Genomic DNA, 16,552 nt, shown 5'->3' on the forward strand with positions numbered 1-16,552 from the left:
CTTGATGCCCACAGCCACCAAGGTTGCAGATCACTGACTGAAGCGGGGGAAAGCAGCACTTTTAGCATGGTAATCCCTGGACTATGGAATGATTTACCACAGGAGCTACTCCTCCTGAATAATTGGAAAGAGCAATTGTTCAGGATGACTTTTGCAAGCTGCACAAAAACCCCTCAGTGTTTGTTTTATTGAACTGTTTTACATATTACAGCTTCCAGTTTTGTTAGAATTGATGTACTGTCTCACTAGTTACTAGATGGATTGAACATTTGGAAGGGAGGCCTTACATTTCAAACATAAATCTCACATGCAATACCACCTACATTTCATTCTGGACATTTGGACTAAATTCAAACCCTAAGGGAAGACAAACTAGTCCTTTCTTGCTCCTGTAAGAGTTATCATGTTTATCTTAGGATGGTATTTCTATTGCGGCTAGGAACAAAAGTCTTTAAAGACAAGAATCTTAGCAGAAATATATTTATGACATTCCACAGAAAACCACACATGGATTTTGATGGTATTGCGCAGGGGTCTGCAACCTGTGGCTCTCCAGATGTTCATTGACTACAAATTCCATCAGCCCCAACATCTGGAGAGCCGCAGGTTGCAGACCCCTGATATAGCGATACACGGCTTAAGCCTACATATCTATATGTGTGTATAAGTGCCCTTAAGCTGCAGCCAACTCACAGCAACCCTGTAGGGTTTTCAAGGCAAGAAACTAACTTAGCTGGTTTGTCTACCTTCTTTTCCTCAACAACTCTAGCGTTCCTAAGTACTAAGCAGGACTGACCCGACGTAGCTTGTGAGATGATGAAATCAGACTAGCCTGGGCCATCCAGGGCAGGTCATGCATCTATAAAGTAAAGTTTCCCCTTCAGTCATGTTCGACCCTGGGGTACCAGTGCAAGCAGTGATTTCATAGGCAAGCTGTTTTTGTGGGGTAGTTTGCCATTGCTTTCCCCGGCTATTCTTTACCCCCTAGCTATGAGCTAGGTCAGGGGTAGGGAACCTGCGGCTCTCCAGATGTTCAGGAACTACAATTCCCATCAGCCTCGGTCAGCATGGCCAATTGGCCATGCTGGTAGGGGCTGATGGGAATTGTAGTTCCTGAACATCTGGAGAGCCGCAGGTTCCCTACCCCTGCATTAGAGGAAGGGGTAAGGAGCCTTCCTGAACCGTGTAGGCCTTTCATTCCAAGGTTCAGTTTCTGGGGCTACATTTTGTTAATTAAAAAAAATACTTGTACTTGACTGAGCCTTACCTGTATCTTGGACCTCAGAATTGTCTATCTGCCTCAAAAGAGGGGAGGCTTGTGTCACTGGAAATAGGTCTTTGCTTACCCAAATAAGTCTAGAGGGACTTCAAGGAGTCCCCCCTCCCTTTTGTTGCCTATATTACAAAGTTTCAAAATTTCACTTCCAAGCAACATCTTTCTAATGACTGTGGAAGGACCAATTTGCCAACATTCCAGGCATGCCTCCAAAATTAATTTGTCTGAACACAATTGAAGTTTCACTGCCTTTTTGTTCAGAAATAATAGTTACAACAGAAAGAAGCTCGGCTTGAGCTATTTTAGGTATTTTAGGCGGAAAGTCTCATTGGCCCACGGCACCCTCAGTTCAAAATTAATTGAAGTTTATTATACTGATGATCTAGGGAGGAGGGAAATAGAGCATCTGGTGGTTTCCTCAGAAGTTCGGGGATTGTTCCTCAGCCTTTGAGAAACACTGTCAAACCCTTAAAATGGAAGCTTGCTCTTACTAGCACAATACTTCCTCTAGATTGGACAGAGGCCTGACTTCTGTGTGTCTCATGAGAAGTTTGCGAGAAGCAAGAAATACTAAAAATGGTAAAAGATGGGAGGAAGGGGAGGAGCGGAAAAGGCAAAAAGAGAAAGCAATGATGGGAAAAACCAAATGAGAGGCAATAGATAGAAGAAGGTGAGGTGCAGGGGTAGGAGGGTTGGAAAGAAGGAAAGGGGAGAGGCTGCAGACATTGCCCATGGAAGGCAAAGAGCAAAAGCAAGCAGGGAGAGAGGAAGGAAGGAAGTGAGATTTGCTCACCTGTGAGTCCTCACAGGTTCCTCCCAGATGTTCTTTCCTAATCTGTATAGGACAGGGGTAGGGAACCTGCGGCTCTCCAGATGTTCAGGAACTACAATTCCCATCAGCCCCTACCAGCATGGCCAATTGGCCATGCTGACCGAGGCTGATGGGAATTGTAGTTCCTGAACATCTTGATTCCACCATGCATTTTGAGAAATTAGGGCTACTTTTTTCTCGCACCAATGCAAGGTAATGGCATCTCACCAGTCTTGCTGCCAATCACTGTGCAAAGTTTATTTATTTATTAAAATAGATGCCCTTCCCTTTCATCTTCAGTCCAAGGAGCCATCTACAGCTTAAGAGGCTCTTCCATTGAAGGATGAGCTTGGAGTAGAAGCTTCACAGAAAGGCTGCCTCAGGACTGGGAGAGGGAGGCTTCTGGAAGCCTAGGTTGTATTAATGAAGGGTGGAGCCCTAGGGGAGGAGGAAGTTTGAGGAGGGAGGGCTTCCTTGGTACAGAATGCCATAGAGTCCACCCTCAAAGCAGCAGATTTATCAAGGATAACTGATATCTGTTGCCTGAAGGTCAGTTGTAATCCAGGGAGACTTCCAAGCCCTATACACAACTCCAAATATAGTACAGTTTGTATAACAGAGCCTTGATAGCATGAGTCTGAAATTGTGCTCAAAACAACTGAATTTGGACTAAACATATCTGAAACATGATCCCTCTTTAAGGAGTGCAAGAAACAGAGCAAACCATTAACTCACCATATGTTCTTACTACATTTATTGTCTGACTTTCTCGTTGAGACTCAAGGCACAAGCACATACCCGTGACAGAGTTGGCAGAGTTTCAAAAACAATACAATAAAGGCCAGTATAAAGCATATAAGGCAAGTGTAATACTTGAAAGTCAATGAAACTGGATTATACTATGACACACTGAAAATGTTTCTGCCCTCTCAGAACATCTCCTACCTTAACGCAATTGGTGAAGTAAAGCTTGTTGAAAGATCCAGTTCCTTCAAAAATAAAACTAATGCCCTTCTTAATTACACAAGTAAAGTCCCCTGCAGTTCAGTTCCTCCTCAGGGCAAAGCACTTTTACCATGCTTTACAGTTTACACAGGAAGCCACCCTGTTTAAACAATACTGTATGAGCGTAAAGTCCCACAGGGAAGGAAGGGCCTTTCGCCTCTGACAGCACCATGTTTAAATCCAGATCAAGTCAGGCTCTCCAAACAGGTCAGTCCAGAAGTCTAAGAAGTGTTTCAAACTCATGCAATGCTCTCTCAATCCGTATGACAAAGCTCAAAAATAAAACAAAAAAGCAATTTGCAGCACTTAAAGAAGGATATTGACAAGCTGGAACGTGTCCAGAGGAGGGCAACCAAAATGGTGAAAGACCTGGAGTCCATGCCCTATGAAGTGAGACTTAGGGAGCTGGGGATGTTCAGTCTGGAGAAGCGAAGGTTAAAGGGGGACATGATAACTATGTTTAAATATTTGAAGAAATGCCATGTTGAAGAGGGAGCAAGCTTGTTTTATGCTGTCTCAGAGACTGGAGGCTGAGTAATGGATTCACAGGTGAAGGAAAAGAGATTCCACCTAAACATTAGGAAGAACTTCCCTGACTGTCAGGGCAGCTGTTCGACAGTGGAATTCACTGCCTCAGAGGTAGTGGTGGAGTCTCCCTCCTTTGGAGGTTTTAAATAGAGGCTGGATGAACATATGTCGGGAAAAGTTTGATTGTGTGTTTCTGCATGGCAGGGGGTTGGACTTGATGGCCCTTGGGGTCTCTTACAACTCTATGATTCTAAGATTATGGCATAAATATTTGCGGACTGGAGATCCCCAACAGTCCACAAAAGCTTATGTTGTATAATTCCATTAGTTTCAAGGCACCACAAGCCTCATGTTTTACTCTAGCAGTTAGATAATAAACACTTCTTTTCTTAACCACATACCATTATGATAAGAGAAGAACCCACAAATGTAAACAGGATGTATGTGACTCTTACCTCTAATATCCTTTCATCGTCAATTTCATTGAAGACTGTTCCATTAATTTGATTGGGCTTTAGAGCCACCCAGTTAAACACCGGCATGCGGAATTTTGTCTTAATCGGCTTCTTGATTTTCACAGCTTCAAATAAAACAGAAAGTGCCATTACAAATTCTGAAACAGCCATGATAAATGTAGCTAAGTGTAACCAAGTGAAGTACTGCATAGAGGGTTGCCAACTCTAGACTTCAAGAGCTACCTAGGAGATTTTCAGAATTGTGAGTGCCCAGAGAGGGCAGGGGTTGGGGAGGAAGGTATATTTGGTACTGAATGCCACAGAATCTATCCTCCGAAGCAGCCATTTTCTCCAGGGGAACTGATCACTGAAATCTGGAGATTGGTTGTAATTCTGGGAGATCTCCAGGCCCCACCTGGAGGTTGACAACTCCAATTCAGGGAGATGGTTCTGCAACACTGGCGGTTTGGCAATAGCTAAACACGCACTTCAAAAAACACTGAGCTAGATCAGAAGAAGGGAGGGGAAGAGACAGAGACATGCATTTATCTTTAATTCAGTTGTTTTTGCCTAATGTTCACATAAAGAAACAGTTTATAAAGGTCCTGACAGTGAAACAAAGAAAGAAGTCTTTTTTTTCTGATGTGTGTAATCCATATCCACTCCCCCATTTAGTTTGCAGATGACAATCAAATGAATTTTAGAAATCCCATGCCAGGAATCTATAAAATGGTTTGTGACTAGTTTCCTTCAGAAGCTGGATTCTCAATTGATCCCTATGTAATTTTTAGCCAGCAATTTCCCATCATGGTCTTCTAACGATTCTGAAATTAACAGACTATGAATTACTAATTATATTAATTAACAGAGATTAGCATCCATACATTTATCCCAAAATCACAGAAACGATGACTAAGGTCATGTCTCACATAAAAGAACTACATGAAGATATAGAAATATACATGAGGGTTATTACAAAGCATGCAGAAAAGATGTCAGTTCCAGTGCAATCCTAACAGAATTACACCCTTCTAAGTCCATCAAAGTCAGTGGTGGATTGACTACATTTATGAAATTATAGTTATAAATCTAGAGTTGCCCGAATCCCGGTGGTCCTGTGTACAGTGTTGGGACAAGCTGCATGTGTGGCACTTTCCAGATTTTGAAGGGTAAGATAATACCCTTTTGAAGGGTAAGATAATACCATGATAATCTTCTGAAGTGGGTGCCAAGTATGGGATCTCTGCCTTTAATATGGTCATTTTCATAGGATTGGATCCAGAGTTCTGCATGTTGAATTTTTTCCATTTCATCATGGAGTATAATATGGTGGTGATCTGCTAAGAAGGAACTGACTAAGATAACCCTAGGGTTGGGCAAGCAGAACAGCACCTCTATTCACAGAAGGCAGACTTTGGATCCAGCCCATACATTGCTTGCATCTTAATACGTCACATTTTCATGATGTAACGCTCAGTTATTACAACTGCATGCTTGAGATTAACAGGGCAGACCTAAACAGGATAACACCCTTCTAAGACCATTAATTTCAACAGATTTAGAACGGTATCACTCCGCTTAAATCTTCTACTAACAAATGTTTGGAAAAGAAGGCCTATTACCAGCTATCAGAAGGATGGCTGGGGACACAGAAACATTTCTGTGTTACAAAGTAAAGGGAAATTCTCTAGCCTCAGCATAATTGCTTCTTAGATTATTGTTTATGTTGACATTCTCTAGTCTACTGAGTCTTCTAAAGTAGTTCCGAATGGCTGCTCTGCTCATTAACCAATATAAAAAAGAATAATAGGGAAAATGTAGGTTAATTACTACTGAACACAAGAGCGATTAAGCTATGTAATTTTCAGCCAAGGAGATGATAGAATGTCCATCACTGGAAATATGGAAGTAATCAACAATTCATTCATTATAAGCTTTAATTTTCATAAGATGCATTAAATGTCATACTAGGGCAGATTAAAAACCTAAAATATCTACTAAGACAATTTCAAAAAACCATCCTGGATTTCAATAATTAGAGTAATTAACCAACCCAGACCACATCATCCTTCATTTTAAGATCTTACTCTGATTTGAAACTAGACAAACTTACAGAGATTTAAATGTCCAGTGTCTATGATCATTGAGAACTTTAAGATACTGTTCCTCAAACCTAGAACTGTGTAAAGTGCTACCATAAACTAAAATTTGTTGTCAAAAATATGCATTTTAATGAGCCGGAAACCTCAAATTTGATAGTGTTTGTTCAAAACTATCAAGTAAACCTTTGCTGTCTCTTGTAGGCTTCATACAATCTTCCAATTTTGAAAGAAATGCATTTTTGTCAATAAATAGGGGTATGAATGTCATCAGATACTGACAATTTGTGTGGTGAAGTTGAGGGCCATCATCTAAAGGATTAGGAGACCACCTGCATCTTGCCACATAGAATCAAGAATTCTATTCCAAAATGGTTCCACAGTTCACACGTGTGAAGATTTATGGTGGGTTCATCCCAACAACCTGCTACCTTTCCATCGTTCTCTCTTCACCTCCAGCCCTACCATTAACTCAATCTTTTGTGAAAATATCAGCCCATGGGCATATTTTTTATAAATTTTCCCAAATTCAATCACTAAAGTGGAGATGGATCACTTTCCAAGCCCTTCACATAATCTTTATTCAGTTGAACAACGGGTAGCTGAATCGACTGAACTCTGATTTAACAGTAATCCTGCTGATAATGTCAAAAGTCTGAAGATGTTTCAGAATCAAAGTTTGGATCTGGTTACAGATACTGCTTGGGATGTCCTGTTACACTACCAAGCACTAAGGGACAGAAATACAAAGAATATTTTCATTTGAAGATAACTGAATAGTAACACAGCCTTTGAAGTTTTATGATATAAGGGAAAATTACTGCAACCTGTAATGTGGCTGGAATAACCAATGGAGAAGTTATAGAATATTGAAGGTATGTCTCATGTCTCATGATGTGTACTGCTAGTGCTTCAAAGACTAAGGAAGTGCTTAATACACCTATGACAAGGAAAACAGAAGAAGCAGAAATATCTGCATGAATTCCCTGCTCAGTTGTGAGTTTAAGGAGTGACCTTAGATGAGCCACTTCCTTATGTTCAGGCATCTATTTATAATTGGGTTGGAGGAAGGGGAGATAATATTGATCTCCTACTGAGTTTCTGCAAGAATTACTGCAATCATGTACACATGAAAAACTTTAAGCACTATAAAGGAAGCGGGCAGCCCAATTCAGATTACTGGGGTGGAAGCGGGGAGGAAGGGTGGAATGGCCATTACAGGAGGCGGTATGACCTTGTGCACTTATGCTGTGCCAGGAGGACAAATAGGAGGCAGAGGCAGGCAACGCATGAACTCCATGTGGCACCTAATCCGGTTTAGTCGCCGCTTCCACAGCTGCACTGGCCTAATGCGGAGGCTGGCACAGCTGGAAGGTGTTCCGTGGGCATTCTCCGAGGCAGAGTCAACACTAGTCATCTTCCACAGGGTTTGGCCCGAGGAACACCGCTAGGAAGGTCGACAGACTTACATCACCCAACTCCATTAAACCCTATGAAGGGCTTTCAGGTGGCTGGGATTTTTCCACTTTTCACTGCTTCCCACACTGCCTGGAAGCCCTCTGGAGGCAGTATGATGACGGCAGCAGTGCCCTCCCCAGCAGCCCCAGGATATGGGTTGGGCTATAAGGATTATTATATTAGGCTTGTGTGTAAATTGATACCTGTGTGTAAACTGACACCTGACCGATCAATAATGCCCATTTTAGGTTTTTAAAACCTTGGTGAATATATAGTGAGAATTGCACATGGAGTAGTGATGTGTCAGTGGGGTGTCTCACAGAAACTATATATGAGAACTCAAATGTGCATGCATAATAATGTCACAGGGGTGAAGGAGAAATGCCTGAGAAAGTTTATCCTAACCATGTTTTCAGTAAACTCTCAAGCGGCCCATGCTTTTAGAGACTGCAAAAACACAGCAAGCCAGATTTTAAAGTGACACACAAATGGATACGTGATGGGATGGAGAGGAGGTGACACTGGAGAAAAGCACTTAAAAGAAATACACCACTTAGCAAGGGAGAAAGAACCACCTACAAGAAGAAAACGCTTGATTGGCCCATCTTACAAAGGCAAATGGCGAGCGGAATGTTAAAGAAAAGGAAGGAAGGGTTAGCGGTGGTTATGACAGCACAGATCATGGAATCATTTATTAACAAGAGTAAAAAAAAGTTGTTACTTCTTCTACTGACTCCTAAAAAAGCACAAACAAGAGCAACTGAGGGCTGCTTCATGTGTTACGATTTTTCATTAGTAACCATATTAAACCCACTTCAAGTGGCATGTTCATAGTAACTACGTATTCAATATAAAGAAGTGGGACAAACCATTTTCCTACACAAATCTATCTTGCCATTTATCCACTAGCATTATTTGTGTGTACCCCCAACCCACATATTTTCCCAGTCCTCTGGCACATGCAGAGACCTTGGGAGAGAGGTGGAATACTCTCACTTGCAGAATAATGTAGACATGGTAAGAGAGAGAAAGTCTTTCACAGTTTTGAAGACACCCTTGCTTCTTCTTAAGTTCCTCAAAGTGCTGTAAAAATGGGGACTCTGGATAGGGGATCTATGAACTGCCGGAGGCTCTGATTGCCAGAAGGACTTCTGGCAACTTCAACAAGTGGACTGGTGGACCCCAGACCGAACTTGCTCGATCACTGAAGTGCAACTGCTTTGAGGTCTGATTCAGACAAAGTCTTTTCAGTTTCTAGCAACATCTTTCTCAACACATACAAAAAGAGCATGGAAATGACATTTAGTTCCAGGCCTAAGTCCAGATATGTGAAAGTTTCCAAACCATGCCTGAAATTTAGACAGCAACTCTTAAGAAATGTGGTGAGCCATTTTCCTATTAATGGGCTCTGTACAGAAGGAATAAATGCATGAATCATGATTCATATTCCTCCAAAGCACAGAGAACTCAAAGGAAAATGTATGAATTGTATCAAGACAATAAACAGAGGCTTAGCAAGCCGACTGAACATCAGATTTTGAGGGAGGAATGTGAATAATGACAATATCAAGCCAAGGACTGGAAAAACAGGAACAGGCCAAACAAGGTCACACAAAGCACCACCATTTCAGAGGCTGAGACGGAAGTTGTTCTCTGCCAATCTCACATGTACCACTGAAGGACTGATGAACATTGATCAAATTCAGGAAGAGGAAGGTGTAATGAAGTACTTTCCTGACCTGGGTAACCAACAGCACAAGCTTAGGCAAGTTTGCTCAGAAGCCTACTATGTACAATGGATAAGACTGTTGAGGTCTGCAGCCTGAATGAGGTACCAAATAAATAGTAACAGCATAAAACCTTGAAAACCAAAATGCTAGGGTTTTTTAAAGAATTAGAATACAGGGATTGGGTGGCCAGTTGGTTAAAAATATTAAATTCCACTACCAGATTTCATTATGAATTCTGCTTCTCTCAAGTAGGCTCTCAGAAAGGAGGAAATCCTATACCAGGGGTAGAGAACCTGCGGCTCTCCAGATGTTCAGGAACTACAATTCCCATCAGCCCCTACCAGCATGGCCAATTGGCCATGCTGACCGAGGCTGATGGGAATTGTAGTTCCTGAACATCTGGAGAGCCGCAGGTTCCCTACCCCTGTCCTATACAGATTAGGAAAGAACATCTGGGAGGAACCTGTGAGGACTCACAGGTGAGCAAATCTCACTTCCTTCCTTCCTCTCTCCCTGCTTGCTTTTGCTCTTTGCCTTCCATGGGCAATTGCCTGCAGCTCCTCCCTTCCTTCTTTCCAACCCTCCTACCCCTGCACCTCACCTTCTTTCTATCTATTGCCTCTCATTTGGTTTTTTCCCATCATTGCTTTCTTTTGCCTTCCGCCTCCCCTTCCTCCCATCTTTTACCATTTTTAGTATTTCTTGCTTCTGAACTTCTCATGAGACACACAGAAGTCAGGCCTCTGTCCAATCTAGAGAGGAAGTATTGTGCTAGTAAGAGCAAGCTTCCATTTTGCTGGGTTTGACAGTGTTTCTCAAAGGCTGAGGAACAATCCCCTAACTTCTGAGGAAACCACCAGATGCCTCTATTTCCCTCCTCCCTAGATCATCAGTATAATAAACTTCCAATTAATTTTTGAACTGAGGGCGCCGTGGGCCAATGAGACTTTCCTACTAAAATACCTAAAATAGCCTGCCGAGCTTCTTTTCTGTGTAACTATTATTTCTGAACAAAAAGGCAGTGAAACTTCAATTGTGTTCAGACAAATTAATTTTGGAGGCATGCCTGGAATGTTGGGCAAATTGGTCCTTCCACAGTCATTAGAAAGATGTTGCTTGGAAGTGAAATTTTGAAACTTTGTAATATTATAGGCAACAAAGGGAGTGGGGACTCCTTGAAGTCCCCTCTAGACTTATTTGGTAAGCAGAAGACCTATTTCCAGTGACACAAGCCTCTCCCCTTGAGGCATGATAGACAATTCTGAGGTCCAAGATACAGGTAAGGCTCAGTCAAGTACAAGTATTTTTTTAATTAACAAAATGTGTCCCCAGAACTGAACCTTGGAAATGAAAGGCCTACACGGGTTCAGGAAGGCTCCTTACCCCTTCTAATGCACGTAGGGGAACCTCTGACTCAGATGTTCAGGAACTACAATTCCCATCAGCCCCTACCAGCATGGCCAATTGGCCATGCTGACCGAGGCTGATGGGAATTGTAGTTCCTGAACATCTAGAGAGCCACAGGTTCCCTACCCCTGCTCTAATGGATATTTTCTCAGTTAAAATTTCATCCTCTGTTGGTGTCCCCATTAGGAAAAGCATCAGGGGAGTGTACAGGGAGCTTAATTTCCCAATTGACTGTCCAAAATCTAATGGATGTCATGATGTCATGTGCCTGTAGTGAGCCCCAGACAAATTCTGCATTGGACTGAAAACTCAGAACAACAATCTGATAGCTGACTGTTGCAGTTCATGACTGGAAGTCTGAAAAGTCAGCACTGGCAACGTTGCTTGTTCTTACCTGCTAATCCTGAGTTGAAAACGACTGTAGGGGAGCCTGTTCCTGGAAGAGGAGGTGCTGATGGTGGAGGCGGGGGCGGCACTGGGGGAGCCGGTGCTGGTTCTGCAGCTGGACCAGGGAGAGGAGGTGGTGGTGGAGGAGGTGGAGGCGGTGGTGGAGGCTCAGGTACTGTCACAGGACCATTTTGCACTACTGAATGAAAAAGCAAGATATTATTTAAAAGCATGGTAAACGTACAGAAGCAAAGACTGGCTTCTTTCAGAGGAACTTCCCATCTATTTTTCCCATCTGACTCTTAAGTGCATGTCAATTTCTGTGGATTACTGCTTTCATGGGAAGAATTAAGCCTCCCAGAATAAGTCCGATTAAGTGTCGTTATTTTACCAGTGGAATTCTATGCAGAGATACACCCTTCTAATTCCATTGACATCAATGGACTAAGAAGGATGTACCTCTGTATAGGATGGCACAAATACTTTGCAAAAGATTAACAGTTTTCCAAAGCTCTTCCAGATACCTTCCAGTATTTCTCACCTGCTTCTGATTCTGCTGTTGACAGTGGTAAAGGTGGTGGAGGAGGTGGCAATGGAACTGAAGACAGGGGGCCAGAAACTGACCCTATACATGTGCCAGCACTAGCTTCAGACCCTGAAGGTAATGACCCTGAAGCCACCCCAACAGGAAGAATGGAGATATCACCATCTCCTTTCTTCTGAATTTTAATGGATCCTTGCTTTTCCAGTTCATGGATCTTCTTCTCCAGTGTCGACTGCCGTTGAATGGCCTCCTCTTTTTCTTTGACCATTTTCCTCAGTGTGTGGACCTGTGTATTTGCATCTTTGTAAATTTCCTAAAAAATAACCCAAAAGAAAAAATTGATTTGTATTCTAAGTGTAAGCATAAGACAAACACACACTCTGCCAGAAGTCCAGGGCCAGGTGATGCTATAGGATAAAGGGAGAAATAGCACAGGGTCTCACACACATACACACACCCTTCACAAACCCAGAATATAAGAAAACTAGACAAGGGAGATATCTCACAGGAAAATAAAATCTAGACAAAATGCCATCACAAAGGTGTCCCATGCAGAACATTTAATCCCATAGTCTGAGATCCTTATATCCAGAATGACAAGATGGTCAGTGTTTCTGAGACATCAGAAAATAGTTAATACCTTTCCAACATAACACCTGACCCATCAGAGAGGACAATTTGGTCTCCTTCCTGAGTTTATCATCATGATAGATCTACCTCCTCTGCAAATGAGGTGTCCAGAACATCCTGTGAAGTCACTTCCCATAGGGGCAGAAATCTGGCAATAAGTGTCCCAGCCTTCCATCATAGAAAGGGCTCAGGTTTTTCATCCAAGCCTGCCTCCTCCACCATGGAAATAACTTTTCTGGACTGGCAATTATCGATATTTCTTCTTTTCTGACTCCACCCCCTTACATCTCTTCCTACCTGTGCTATCTCCTCCTCCTTCGCGGTGCTCTAGTGGTCCAGCACTTGAGTCCTGCCCTATAACTTCCCTTTGACTCTCCCAAAGACTTGGTTCCTGGCAAGCCTCCCTGTTTTCCAATGTCTTCTGTGTAACTCCCCTTCTCAGTTCCCCTAAGCCTCTCCTTCTACTATCTTTCATTCCCTTTCTGCTCTCTCACCTTGTCTGTGTCCTTCAGAGACACACACACACAGCTCTCCCCACTCTCTCATAAACTCACTGTGAGTGAGACATACTTCAACATCTTAATTATCAAGTATTCTAGGAACTGTTTAACTGGGACTTGCCAAATTAATTTGCTAAAATGTGTTATTTGAGTCTGCCAAAGTTATGTTTATTCTCCACTGAATATGCTAAAGTCAGTCTTTTAAGGCATTTCATTTGAAAGTGATTGGTCAGGGATAATTTGTTAACATAATTTACTAAAGTATTTTTTAAGACAAGTATCTCTTTTTCTTGGAAAGTAAGATACTTGTACCTATGAAGCAGTGGTGGGATCCAAAAATTTTATAACAGGTTCCCATGGGGGTGGGATTCAAACAGTGGCGTAGCGCCAATGGGGCTGGGCGGGGCACGATGGGGCGTGGCCGGTCATTCCGGGGGCAGGGCATTCCTGGCGGGGCTGTGGCAAGGATGCAGCCACTGCACCGGTCCTTGGGCGGGAAACGAATGCACGCAGGCGCAGGCTGCCACGCACGCCGGTGCACCTCCTGCTAGACTGCTTCAAGTTCTGCGTGCTACTGCTGAGAGGAGGGGTGTAACTAAGGCAAAAATCACGTGGCAAAATCACCCATTAGTAACCCCCTCTCGGCACACACAAATAATTAGTAACCTACTCTCGGGAACCTGTGAGAACCTGCTGGATCCCACCTTTGCTATGAAGACTCCTGATAATGCCCATGTTATGGGTTTCATGAATGAATGAACATACAAATATATACCCCCCTGCTCCCTGGGTAATATAAAAGACAAGGCAGTGTACTAAAACTGGAGGACATAAACAGAAGCGCTGTGTATGGCCCTCTGAATCCTAGCTTAAAATTATTAAATTATATAGTGGCACAGACACTTTTTATACCTGTTGGGACTTTTTAAAACTGTTTCCAGAAAGAAACAAAGAGTTTCAGAATATTATCTTTCCAATTAGTACACTTTGGAAATGGTTATTTTATTCTTGCAGTAAGTAAATCCACTCGTAATGGACTCGGCACAAAAGGTGAGTGTAGCAAACTTCACTTTTTAAAGTCTGAGATACTTGTGAGCAATCTATAGAGAGCTGAAAGCAAAAACTTACTCGAACAACATCCAGTTCTTTGTTTCTCTGCATGAGCTGTTTTTCCAGTTCCACAATCTTTGCCATAGCTTCATTTTCTGTGTCTTGAAGTTTTTCAGATATCTATGTGTTAATTGCGGTTAACAGGTTAAAAAAGATTAATTAGTAAGAGATACTTCAACAATTCTAAAAGATCATCCCAGAAACTGAAACACATGAGAAATTCTATTTTAGACATTCTGTTGTCTCACAAACTGATAGGTTTTCAGGACAGGGAGAAAGCAGAAGATACACACTTGCTTAATGGGTATGGTTCTTAGTTAAAGGGTGGTCCTAGTTACACAGTTAATAAGGAATGAGTGCCTGTATGGCAGAGCTCCTAATTCTAGCCCTACCAGGCTATTTGCGATGTTGATCTTCCCTATAGATAAGATCTCTGAGAGCAACATTTTTGGTCTAAGGCTATGAAGTTTAAATGGCTCTGTTAGGGTTAGATTCTCAATGGAGACTGTGGCAGATTTTGTAAAAATGATTGAACCTCTTTCATTACTAATACAATGGTGCAGTTAACAGGCAAAGAGAAGCATACTTTGTATATGGTTTTAACTTTGTATATAATTTGTATATAGTTTTAACTGGGATTGGTGGTAAAATGGATTTTAATTGTTTATATGAATGATGGACACCGCCCTGAGCCCTTCGGGGAAGGGCGGAATAGAAATTTAATATAATAATAATAATAATAATAATAATAATAATAATAATAATAATAATAATAATGTGGAATCCTAAGCAGTTACTCTCTTGTAAGCCCACTGATTTCAGAGTGTAACCATGATTAGGAGTGTACTGTTATGCACGCTTATTACTGTTTGCCACTGTGATATGATATGCATGTATACTTAGGATCTTTTGGCACATTCGAACTAACATGTCTGAAAACAGGACACCTGTGAAAACTTTAGGAACCATTACTAATGTGTATAATATTAGGATGCAATAGACTGATAGGTTAAGGTCAAATTTAGGGTCCCCGGCATGGGGCCCATGGCATCTGCCAACATCTTTCCTGCTGCCCACATACTTTTATAAAGTCAGTGGGCCAGGAGGGACTTTTATCCAGCAGGGCTTCTAATTGGCCACTGGAGAGCTAACTGGATACAAAGATTAAAAAAAATTGCTTCAGTGGCAGCTGTCACCATAGCACAGAGATTATCACTGTGTGACTGAAGCTAAGATGGGGATGTAAGAAAATATTTTCAAATAATTTTTACACAAACATTTTAAAAGGTATCCTGTTAAGCAGAGTTTAACCTGAAATGTTAAGCTATTCTGCATACCATTATGCCTACTGAAATGTTAAACTATTACTCATTACTATTATGTGTAATCTAACTTGATATTTTGTGATGGTTCTCCCTCTTCCAGCGGCCATTTTGTGGTTGCATCCACAACTTTGTGTCAGAATTCCAATGGTAACTGCTGACTCCAAAAGGTTTGGGACCTCTGGCAAAGGTCATGCTTCCTCAGTCCTGATCTACTTTGCAAACACATGCTGTCCATTTTGGGATCAACTGAGATTTCTATGTGTACTTTTATGACATGGAATTCCAACTGGTCACATGTGTCTGATTTATAAGTCCAAGGACTGCAATTTATATGCAAATTAATTTTTTCCAGCCTATTGCAATGTTCACACTGAAGCTATTGTCCCAAGTGATTCCATCTGGAATTGTATTCAATTGAAATAAAATATTCCACAGCTACATAACTCAACAAATAATCAAAAAACAGTTTGAGTTCACTCATGGCACTGGAGCACAAAGGACAGTGATTGGAGACGACAAGGACGACAGAAATTCATGAATAGACAATTCCATGTATGATCAAAATCCCCAAAAGTTTGAAGACATGGCAAAACTCTTGGTGCTAGCCCAGCACCCCTGCTCTTATCTGAACATTTAACTATTCCCTTTATTTGCATAGCTTTTTTGCTTTTTATCCTGTTTTATTATTTATTTATTATGATTTATTATCTGTCAATGCCAATAAAGGTTGATGATGATGATGACAGTTCCATATATGACATGCACCATTCACGAGTCAAAATGAAGCTGCCCAAAGTCAATTCTATGTCATAAATAAATATGTAACAAGATGGCAACTCTCAGCAAACCCCTAGAGCAAAGTTCATCACCTGTTTAGTAAATAATAAAAATTAAAGGAGTGTGGCTGGGATCAGACCTAGTTGAAGCAGAAAATTCTTTCCCTTTTTCCTTCCTCAGTGCAGTCCCCATGGGTCCTGGGACCCCAGGAATAGTCTTTCCAAGTATCAAAAATGAGTGCGGGGAGAACTGAGGTTCTGCAGATACTTTGTTGTGAACATGCCGGAATTTCATCCCTAGTAATAGGCCATTCAGTGATGATCTGCAGTCATTAAGGTGATGTGATGTAATACTCCCAAGATAATGAGGAAGTGTTTGGATTAATACCCCGCTTTTCTCTCCTGTAAGGAGTCTCGAAGCAGCTTAAACACTCTTTCCCTTTCTCTCCCCTTGTGAGGTAAGTGGGGCTGAGAGAGTTCTGAGAGAACTGTGACTAGCCCAAGCTCACCC

At 41.8% G+C, this 16,552-nt stretch overlaps 1 protein-coding gene across 1 annotated transcript in view; it reads right to left on the minus strand.

Moving 5' to 3' along the window:
* The window catches only part of FMNL2 (formin like 2), a 262,288-nt gene that overhangs the window by 24,795 nt on the left and 220,941 nt on the right, over positions 1–16,552 (minus strand). Inside the window, exons 13-17 of the mRNA XM_048484488.1 lie at positions 13,959–14,060; positions 11,698–12,013; positions 11,164–11,352; positions 4,076–4,200; positions 1,268–1,295 (exon numbers count right to left, since the gene is read on the minus strand). Of these exons, the coding sequence (XP_048340445.1) occupies positions 1,268–1,295; positions 4,076–4,200; positions 11,164–11,352; positions 11,698–12,013; positions 13,959–14,060 (760 nt within the window). The remainder of the gene's footprint in view (positions 1–1,267; positions 1,296–4,075; positions 4,201–11,163; positions 11,353–11,697; positions 12,014–13,958; positions 14,061–16,552) is intronic.

Source organism: Sphaerodactylus townsendi, linkage group LG02 (assembly GCF_021028975.2).
Source record: "Sphaerodactylus townsendi isolate TG3544 linkage group LG02, MPM_Stown_v2.3, whole genome shotgun sequence".
Taxonomy (NCBI): domain Eukaryota; kingdom Metazoa; phylum Chordata; class Lepidosauria; order Squamata; family Sphaerodactylidae; genus Sphaerodactylus; species Sphaerodactylus townsendi.